This window comes from Pleuronectes platessa, chromosome 4, assembly GCF_947347685.1.
Source record: "Pleuronectes platessa chromosome 4, fPlePla1.1, whole genome shotgun sequence".
Lineage (NCBI taxonomy): Eukaryota > Metazoa > Chordata > Actinopteri > Pleuronectiformes > Pleuronectidae > Pleuronectes > Pleuronectes platessa.
In genome coordinates, this window is record NC_070629.1 from 12,007,512 (window position 1) to 12,018,569 (window position 11,058).

Consider the following 11,058-nt stretch of genomic DNA (forward strand, 5'->3'; position numbering starts at 1 on the left):
GATAATGTGCGCTTTTCTGTTGCTTTTATGACAAATGTGAAAATATTGTTGCTGGCTTCTTTTGTGTTTTCTGCTGCTTATCTTAATGAGTGATATGTGTTAACGTGATGCTAAGTAGCGTTAGGTTGCCGAGGCCAGGCAGAGCGAGGCATTGTGGACAAAACACCTGTAGCACCAGGAAATGTTCCCATTTCACATCTTATTCTACCAAACGATGTGTTTTGTAACATTGGGAAGATTAACCTTGGTGTTTAACTTTAGTATTTAAGATAAAGTAAAAAAAAAACAGCTTCCATCACTGCAAATCAAATTCAGATTCAAATTCAAATCAAAGGGGCTTGGTGCCATGGTGATTGATGAGGGAAGTTTTATTTCCCCAAAAAATTTACTGGTGATTTTTAGGTTAATGTGTAGTTTGAATGTTTTGAAGGACAAGTTGACGGAAGCTTAAGTTAATGCTAGGAGCACATTACATGAGGTGTGTAGCTCCTTTAAGGAAAAAAAACAATCCCTCTCTATTGGGTCTAATGTTATTTCAGAGAGAACTTTTCTGGAAGGAGCATCAACTTGCATAACTTGCTCACACTGTCCCATTTTTTTACTCTCACAAATTTCAAATATATCTGTGTGTCCGGCAAAGTCTTGGAATTCTCCCGATGTCTTTATTTCACAGAGAGGACTTATAGTTTCTGAATTATAGTTGTTTGAGTGGTGCACTCAGAGTTTAGATTTCTCTCTTCCCAGTGAGGAGACAGCAGTTGCATTCAGTTGAGTTTCCATGGCAACCAGATACACACGTAGCAGGAGGGGAGTCTCTCTCTCTCTCTCTCTCTCTCTCTCTCTCTCTCTCTCTCTCTCTCTCACTCTCTCTCTCTCTCTCTCTCTCTCTTTCTCAATCTCAATCTCTCGCTTAAACCAGCCAGTCTGTCTCTCTCCCTCTCTCTCCTTCTCTCTGCGTGTGTCTCTCTATCTGTGTCAATTGTTTTATATTGAATGTTTGATTGATCAAATTCACCTAAATCTTACACACTATTTCATCCTGTCACCTGCAGACATAAAGCCTTTTGACTTCAAGTTCCAGACAAGAGCAGAAACTTCTTCGGAAAACAGTGCATCAACTCATCCAACAGCTTCTTCAAAAGATACATCTACTCTCTGTGGTGAACCATGGAGAAACCAGATATTCTGAAGATCCTCAATGACGAACTCCTCACAGCCTACAGGAGGATTAATGCTCTTAAGGATGAGGTGTGGCAGCTGCAAGACCAGGTTCAAGACAGAGATGAGTTCATAAAGATGGCGGTGGAGAAGGAGAAAGAGAAGGAGAAAGAGAAGGAGAAAGACAAGGAGAAAGAGAAGGAGAAGGAGAAGGAGAAGAGGAAGGAGATTGAGACCGAGACCGAGAAGGAGAATGAGATCCAGGCCCTGACGGAGAAGGTGGAGCAGCTGGAAAACCAGCTGAAAGAGAAAGATGTTGTCATAGCGAAGGAGGTGAAGAAACGGCGCGCTCGCCTCAGGGCCTATCTGGAGAAAGAGAAGGAGAAGGAGAAAGAGAAGGAGAAGGAGAAGGAGAAGGAGAAAGAGAAAGAGAAGGAGAAGGAGAAAGAGAAGGAGAAGGAGAAGGAGAAAGAGAAGGAGAAAGAGAAAGAGAAGGAGAAGGAGAAAGAGAAGGAGAAAGAGAAGGAGAAGGAGAAAGAGAAGGAGAAAGAGAAGGAGAAGGAGAAAGAGAAGGAGAAGGAGAAGGAGAAGGAGAAAGAGAAGGAGAAGGAGAAAGAGAAGGAGAAAGAGAAGGAGAAGGAGAAAGAGAAGGAGAAGGAGAAAGAGAAGGAGAAAGAGAAGGAGAAGGAGAAAGAGAAGGAGAAAGAGAAGGAGAAGGAGAAAGAGAAGGAGAAGGAGAAGGAGAAGGAGAAAGAGAAGGAGAAGGAGAAAGAGAAGGAGAAAGAGAAGGAGAAGGAGAAAGAGAAGGAGAAAGAGAAGGAGAAGGAGAAAGAGAAGGAGAAGGAGAAGGAGAAGGAGAAAGAGAAAGAGAAAGAGAAAGAGAAGGAGAAGTACAAGGACAAGGAGAAGGACAAGGAGAAGGAGAAACTTGTGACGATCTACAATGTCGAAATCCTCCGAGCCAACAGGAACCTTTTGATTCTTAAGGAGGAGGTGTGGCGGCTGGAAAACCATCTTAAAGACAGAGATGATATCATAAAGATGGCGGTGGAGAAGGAGAAGGAGGAGAAGAAGGAGAAGGAGACGGAGAAGGAGAAGGAGAAGGAGAAGGAGAGGGAGATTAAGATTGAGACTGAGACCGAGAGGGAGATGGAGACGGAGAAGGAGAATGAGATCCAGGCCCTGACGGAGAAGGTGGAGCAGCTGGAAAACCAGCTGAAAGACAAAGATGTTGTCATAACGAAGGAGGTAGAGAAAGGGCATGCTCGCCTCAGGGCCTATGTTGACTGCTTGGCCAAGCTCACTGACTGTCAGGCCAAGGCTAAAATTCTGGAAGCAAGTCTGCACAAGTGAGCAGTGAGGTGGAGGTCAACATGGAGAAGGAGAACGAGAAGGTGCTTGCTTCAGGGCCGAAAGGAAACGAAACTGCAGCAGGAGAAAACTCCAACTATGGGACTGAGCTACAGAAAGGAGGAGGCCGAGATGAGCTGGAGGAGAGAGAAGAGGTGGAGAAGCCCCCGCCCTCACCCTTTTTCTACTCCTCAAAACAAACCCCTCCCCTGTCCCCCTTTGTACATATTTGAAATGATCTAATGATGTGTTGTAAATATGTTAAACTTTTTGAATAAAAATAACGAGTATAGTAACATCTACCTCTGTCTTTCTGAATATACACACAGGATTCATTGATCAATTAACACATTGTTGGAGTGAAACAAATCAGTGTGATTCATTTAGTTTGCTACTGGAAAACATGGAATTTATTTTTTCATTTTCCAGGTTTGGAAAAGTCATGGAAACTGAGCAAAAGTGAACAATTACATGGAAATTGAAACAGTTATCCTGGAAAATTGTATTGGATGATGTGTAAAATAGTAATAAAATGAAACTATTGAACACAGAATTAAGATAAGTTTATAAAAACCCTTTACATGTGAACAGCTCTTACTGTAGATAGAAATGGATGATCCCATGTTGTAGAACATGCTCTTGGAATCCTATCTGGTGTATTGGATGTTGGAATTTGATGAGGCAACCTGGTGATATGGACTTTAAAAGTATAGTTTCGGATTGGTGGACTTCGGGAATAATAACCGAGAAACATTACTCGCGATCTCAATAGAAGGGTCAAATACATGCATTTCCCAGCCAACACAGGAGCCTTGACATCTACAGTGAAACTTCTTATGCAAGTTTATCCTCAAATGTAAGAAGCTGTGTTTCAACTGTGTGATAAACCTGGGTTTATCAACGTTAGTAACCTGTGCAATCTTGCTAGCTAGCAAGCTGCAACTTGCTAGCTTCAGCTTACACTAGAATTGTTGACGTAATTTTTACCTTGCTTTTAAAATACTTGAACTATGTTCGATCCCCATATGTATTTCACTCACTGACTTTTCCTAAAACCGTGTTATTCACCACATTTAGGGGAGTTTGTTTTGAATTTGGATTCATTAATGATGGTTAGCAAGCACATGCAGTGCAATCTTGCTAGCCAACATTCAGCTTGCTAACTAACTAGCTAGTGTTGGCTAGCTTGCGTTGCTAGCTAACTACCAATACATTTTCACATTAGGCTGTGACATTACTTCTATGCTAGTTGACATGACCAGTCTAGTCTTGATAAATTTTGTAACATTCATTCTTATATCTACTTTTAGCTATTTTGTGATTTTTCGTTTTTTCTTTAAAAAAATGATATTACTAAATAGGAACATTTGGGGTGAGACATTTTTGAGGTTGCTGTACTGAGGAACCACAGGGGAACCAGCCTTATGTTTTTCCTTTTAGGTTCATTAGTTTGATTTACAAAAGCTTTTACAGAGTAAGGGTAGGCATATTACCTCTTCTACGTAAGACTCATAATCTCAAATGTGTGATGCATTACAGGAGTGAGTGACAATGACACGCTGTAGATTCAGGATGAGGAAGAGAAGAGGGGAGAAGATGAAAGAGGAGGATACAAGAGTAGAGGATGACAGAGGAAAAGGGAGAAGAGTGGAGAGGAGTTGAGAAGAGTAGGAAGAGAAGACAGGAGCGGATACGAGAGGGGAGGTGTGGAGAGAAGAGGACAGGATAAGATAGGAGAGGAGTGGAAGAGAGAACAAATATCAATCCCTCATGTGCTCATGTGTCTCAAAGTTCCCGTTCAATAAATTGTTGTTCATCTACAGATTGTTGCATTATTTCATGCATTGATATATCAATAAGACATAATCTCTAAGCATTTACAATGTAGACTTGACTGGCACATCTTTTAAATCAAGTTAGTAGTCAGGTGTCCTAGGGGGTTGTGTTTGTGAGGGGAGGGGGGCGCGGAAAGCTTCAGGGGCCTATAGATCATTACTTAATATGGTACCTGGAAAATCAGGAGGTAGCATGGAATTTTTTTCAAGGCAAGCGTGGGAACCCTGTTTTACATTGCATGTGTCACGTCATGATAAATAAGTCTCTTGTGACGCCCTCTCGGCATTTTGCGCCCTAGGCAACCGCCTATATATTATCAAGTTTTTTATTTGTTTCTTTATTCATTTTTAATTATCTCATTGAATTAAGACAAGCTATTCATGTATTTGTCCCAATATAGCACGATGTATCACGTTACAGCAGCTGAAAGGAAAGTAAAAGTGATAAATAAGTACAAATGAAAAAAATATAAAATATATAGAGTTTGAAAGGCACAGTTGAATAGTCTTGTTTGTACTGCTGGTTGTTAAGAATGTGGTTATCAACAAAAAAATGTGATACAATGTACAGTAAATAAATTATTAGCGTTTTAACGCCCTTCCGGAAAGATTTTCTCCCTCTCGCCAACAACAACCGTCGCCGGGTAGTGACGTTGATTGACGCGTCATCACGGTGTTTTGACTTTTAGCGCGTTTCTTGTCCAGGTAGTTTGAAGATGGAGACCGACCCCAGTGTCAGCTCGATGGTCATGTTGGAGGACGAGTCGGTGGACGTCCGCTACGTGAACGGATCCCAGTTACAAGTGTCCCCGTGCGGCGGTGAGTTCCTGCTGGTGAAAGCCTCCCACCCCTCCCTGCATCCTCTGCAGCCCAGAGAGAGGGTCCGCCAGAGGACGAGGTTCACCATCAGCTCATACAAGGTACATGTCAGGACCAGGCTATCCTCTGCAACACAACAGCTGACCTCCGTGTATTCAACGTGCTGGCGTCACTTTGCAGGAGTTGATGACAGCTGCTCTGGCGTTTAGGAATAAATTTGCAAGTCGACCATACCTGCCACAGGAACTCGTCCCTGCTGAACACAAGACGGTAGCATACACCACTTCCTATCCCACAGTTGGTCCCTCAAATGGCTGCTGTCTTAATCATGTTGCCATCTGAATTTTCTACCTGCAGTCTTGCAGTATTGACTCAGATGTGATGTGGCCTGAGTTCTCCTCCTGTGAAGCTGAGCTCGGACCTGGAGGTGAAACCATCATCCGGTCTGAGGAGGGACGAGCTACGCTGATGCTGTCACCCTCAGGAGAAGAATTCTCCATCGAGTTCCAGTGCAGACTCAGCCAGGTTCAGAATCATCAGCACAGTGCGGAGAGTTGCAGCAGGGATGCGGAATGCAGGGCGAGCAGGCAGCAGCATGTAAGCGATCTTATCTGCCAGAGCACTAAAGACCAAAGAGGTTGAACTGGGAAGAGGAAGCAGAGGGGATGAGTCAGTTAGATCAGTTGTTCTCTGATTGTCAGCCCTTCTCAGACAAAGGTCATGCTTCTTAAAAACCTACTCCTGCTTACATCTCATCTTTGATGAACTATTTAATTTCTCGTCTCTTCTCTTCCCAGCCGGGGGCGATGTACCAATCCACCACAGTGGTCCAGCATCACTCGTGTTTTGCTTATGCCCCCATGTGGCGCTACCCTCTCTCTTTAGCTCTCCACCACTGGACGACGCGTGTTTCCCAACCTAAAGAAGTCGCAGCGGTTGGATCCGATTATTCTGCCCAAGCAGACAGGAAAATAAACATGTCTGACATATCTAGTGAAGAGAGAAGGTCTTGTCTACCTCAGGCACTGGCTCTCACATGTCTGTCCCCTCACAGACACAGGTTTGCTGATTAAGATGGATCTTGTGCGTTATTTATTGATGCTCTGTAACTGATTTGGGCTTCTGGCCTCATGTGTTTAAGGTGGAAGAGTAAAGATGAGGACCTTCCAGCAGAGCTGATGAAAGTGATGTGGTGTCAAGGAGTCACCTACAGGTAGATGTGCAGGATTTCACGATCCTTAGAGAGCTTTATTACTTTGTTTATCTCTGAAACGGCATCTCCACTCCATAGTCATAAAAACATATGCCTTTGCAGTATGGTCTCTTGAAAGAGCTTGCAGCTGTGGTCACAAATGCTTCATCTCTTACTGCTTTTAAATCCCTTCTTTAAATAAAGGTAATTTTTATTTATTTACTTAACTAAATTAGTTATAATTCTTTATTTCATTGTTCCTGTGAAGTACTTTGTTCTAATAAAAACAAAGAATATTATTCGGACTATTATGAATTAGATGGTATAATAATGAAATATTATAATTCTAAGACAGTAGTTTGCTTTGAATGAAAGAAGCATTGAAATTAGTGTATATGATAGGAGATATGCAAAATATGTTTTTCATTTAGCTTGACTTGATTTTGTAAAGGCAAAAAAAAGCGGTAAATTTTTTCACACTTAGGTGTTAAGTGTTATTTTTGTTCTACCTTGACTTTTCCCATGTTTAGCTACACAGTGACTGTGTTAGCACTTGTCTCTTGTGCAGGATACTGAGTGGAGCTGTCTCAGTCATAGAGGTTTCTCCAGGAGATGGATCAGTGATCCGATCTAATGGTGTCCTCAACACTTACTTTACCCATCACCGCCCTGAGCTCCAGTCAGGGCGGGTAAGTCTTTCATCATGCAGCTTTCATACAGTCTCATCAACTGTATAAAAAATGGCACGTTGTTGATATGGAAGCTAAACACAAAGCCAATAGAGTTTATTTTATTTTTCCATAAATGCACAAGGAAAACTTATTTGTTTGTATCTATTTTCGCAGGTGAAAGAGATATCATACCATCTGAATAACCTTCCACCAGTTGTAGTTGGACAGGCCTACTCCATATGCTCTATTGTGAATCGTGCAAGCAGGTGAGGAACCGTATGTAACCATCAGATAAATGTCATCGCTTTATTTTATTTAAGTCTCCAACCATCACGTCATTGTTTTGAAGGATCCTCACCTGCTATGACCAGGCCAAACAATCGCTGACGCTCCCTGCAACACTCAGCTGCTTGCAAGGGACCATAGAGGTAGTTGCTCATATCTACGGTATTTCCACAATATACCAGCTTCTAAAATATATTAATATGGTATCTTGTTTGCAGAGCAGATATTTTTCTAAACCTGCAGTGCTTGAAGGAAATCTTGCACCTGTGGAGCATCAAATGATTGTTACAGAGAGACAAGAAAACATGTGAGTTTAATTTTTCTGGTCGCTCGTTTGGTATTTGTTGGATTGTGAGTTGGATACTTTGTTATGTGCCTAATGTGATCTGTTCCATGTCCTTCAGGTCAGATATTGTAGCTGCAGAAGTGGAGAAGATACAACGGTTCAACTGTATCCTTCAGCACTCAGACGACAGCACGAAGAGCGATTCACACAATAGCGATTCATTTAGTTGTTATGAGATTTTACATAATACACATGTTTATGTTGGCAATAGCTTTTGTTATGCACTTTAACACTGTGTTCAGTTCTTCTGGAGAATAGCCAGCTGCAAAGAGGTGAGAAAGCATGTTTGGAGCAGAAATGTCCTTCTGCAGAGGAGGAGACTCATGAACCACTGAGTGAGAGCTCCATTGCTGAAGCTCTTCAGAGGACATCCAAGGCCATACAGGAGATTGATGCTCTCGTGTCTGCAACAACACTGACTTGACGGAGTGACGGAAAGGTAGCAGGAACCCCTGCGTTTGATCTTCCCTGGGAAGATGTAAAGCAGTTTAACTGTTATGTACAAACACTTGCATAAAATCACTAATAACATAAAAAAAAGACATATGCATCTATGTTTCATGGTTTGGATCATTTTGACCAATAAAATGTTGTGAAAAGGACACCAGCAAATCACATTGTCAACATACAGAGACAAACAACCATTCATCATCATATTCAATGTAGAGTCTCCAATTAATCTAACCCCAATCTGCATTGCTATGGATTGTAGGGGGGAGCTGGAGTAACTGGGAAAAAAAACACATAGACACAAGTGACAGAGAGACAGCTGCTTGATAATATATATTGCAATTGATGCATCTATTGATTATTGATTACCAATGGTCAATTACTAGCCATTTCATGTTGAAGACTCATTTATACAAGTCAATGGCCTGTAAACCAACATCCTCATAATCTCTTACCATTGTTGCTTTTTTTTATATAATGAGGTTTTCTATTCCAGATGTGATAGAAGTTTAATGTGTTAATGGTCTTTATAGCTTTTTTAGACACAGGTATACACATTAAAAAAAATGTATAATATCCATCTCTCTAATCTTGATTTACATTTATAATTTTGCACAAAATGTTCAGAGTTTCCCTCAACTCAGCATCTTTTGAAATAAGAAATTCAAAATACTTGACTGAGGTATAATGTGGGTACCATATGCTGCCACAAGATGGCAGTAATGAATAGCTCATTAAAGAAATAGCATTTTCTCAAGTTCAGAGGAAAACAAGATGCTTTTAAAAAATGAATGTGTTATTACATTAGCTTTAAGTCAACATTTTTAAAGGCAAAGCATTTTCATCCATTTGGTTTGTCATGACACTCAATGGCTCACTGTCCTGCGTCTACTCACAAGAGTGATGGTGGAATTTGGCAACCTTGTGTTAAACCCCTGTTCATTTAAAACCTAAGGGAACACTTAGAGAGTGAGCTGTTAGTGTCATGATAAAAGCATCTGATGACATATCTTAAATCATCTGCAGAACCGGTTCAGATGACATGGGGCTTCGTGGGCGAGATCCGTTATCTTTGTGTCAGTTACTGTTCCTGAGGAATGTCGACGTCATGGGTGACGTCAGAGCTCTGGCATTGAAAATGATTATCTATACACACTATCTGCTCTTCTTTATAAACATAAATTAGAATTTACACATTTGGATCCATCTATATATCTATCTATCTATCTATCTTGATAAGTGCCTACAAGTGTCCCAAGTTTTGCAGATCCCTAACCACAAGAGTGGGACATTTCTAGGCATTTTGCCTCAATGATAAGTGCTTAGAAGTGTCTGGCTCATTCTGATTGGTCGGGACATTTGTAGGCACTTTTGTAGGCACTTTACATTAAACAGGGTTTATACGTTCATGAAAAACCTGGAAAAGTCATGGAATTGTTTAATGTTTATTTCCCGGCCTGGAAAATTGCATGAAAAAAATGTAATCCCAAAAGTTTTGGAGAAGTCGTGGAAATTTGTTATATTCATAAATTCATGTTGTTCATTTACCCTGAGTTTTAAATCATTCGGATGCTTTTAAAAGAAATACGCTCAATATATAAGCAGGCATACGCTCTCAAACCAATTGAAAAGTTCGTTAGGGAAGCAGGCGGGATAATGCGCTATAAAATCATGGAAATCCATTGGTCAAAATGTGTATGAACCCTCTATCTATCTATCTATCTATCTATCTATCTATCTATCTATCTATCTATCTATCTACTAGATTTACTACATATATTTGACAGCTTTACTTAAAAGTTATTTCAATTTAAATAAAATTTCAAGTCAATGTTAAGTTTGCTTCTTTAGATGATTTTATTAAAAAGTGATTATGTAAGTTCAAGTTGTATGTACATTAAATATAGAAAAATATATTTATAATTTCACACACACACACACACACACACACACACACACACAATGTAAATCATTTGTAATTGGACCTGTAAGAGCTTTTTGGACCAGGGCTTTTGGGCTCGAGAAAAGCTGGTGTTGTTGTAGCGCTCCCTAAACCCACAGAAGATTTTTTTGGGGAAAGATCTCCTTCTGCCAGGTCTTCACTGTCTTCCCCTCCTCAGCGGTGAGTGACTGGGAGATGGAGAAGTGGAGGATGGACAGGCGCTCTGTGGAGGTGAAGAAGCACTGCCACGCCCTCATGGGGGAGCCATAAAGTGGCCCTGGTTTACTATTACATTTTATATTTTGACAGTAACAAATTGGATGAAGATGCTATTTTCTTTGTGCAATTGATTTTATCATTAGAAGTATTTCACATTGAAAGAAATGTGAGGACATGGACGAACTCTTAACCGATATTCAAAATTGTCTATCAAGAAAGCGGCCCTGCAATGGACTAGCGACTTGTCCAGGGTGCACCCCACCTCTCGTCCATCACCCCATCACCCTCAAAAGGCTAAGCTGGATAGAGGGATGGAGGGAGGGATGGATGGATGGATGGATGGATATCAAGAACTTCATCATAGTATCAATAGTATCAATTACAGAGGACTTAAGAATAAGGAGACACTTAAAACCTACTATGTGATTGGCGAACACTTATGGACAGATGATGCATGATTCAGATAGTTTCAATTTTTACTGACTTTTGTTTAAATGTTATTTTATCTCATTTTATTTATTTACCTCTTGTCATTGTCATGATTTCTTCAGTAAGGTTGGAGATGTACCGTGGGCACAGACAGTTTGTGTGTGTACATCTTGTGCTTGTATAAACTATAAAGTTATCAATCAATCATCTCTCCATCGACCATGCTGCAGTCGCCGGGTCAGATGCGTGTTTTCTCTGCCGATAAGATCAAATGGCGACGGAGGACGAGCCAGCTGATCTGAGATCAGATGAAGATGGAGGAGGACTCAGCGGATCTCAGGTCTGCTGCGGTGAAGCGAAGT

The 11,058-nt window shown here is 40.9% G+C and overlaps 1 protein-coding gene across 2 annotated transcripts; it reads left to right on the top strand.

Moving 5' to 3' along the window:
* Positions 1-4,996: 4,996 nt before the first annotated feature.
* Positions 4,997-9,861, top strand: c4h5orf34 (chromosome 4 C5orf34 homolog). Of its 2 annotated transcripts, none has more exons than XR_008338402.1 (11): positions 4,997-5,263; positions 5,343-5,432; positions 5,520-5,759; positions 5,960-6,222; positions 6,304-6,375; positions 6,923-7,043; positions 7,200-7,291; positions 7,375-7,453; positions 7,534-7,617; positions 7,715-7,761; positions 7,899-7,992. XR_008338402.1 is itself a non-coding variant. In XM_053421802.1 (11 exons), exons 1-11 carry the CDS (start codon positions 5,060-5,062, stop codon positions 8,078-8,080), a joined length of 1,479 nt encoding a protein of 492 aa, XP_053277777.1. In that variant the 5' UTR covers positions 4,997-5,059; the 3' UTR covers positions 8,081-9,861. The 2 variants fall into 2 exon arrangements, 1 of the variants encoding a protein (XP_053277777.1); XM_053421802.1 differs by having other exon boundaries at positions 7,529-7,617; positions 7,899-9,861.
* Positions 9,862-11,058: the final 1,197 nt, after the last annotated feature.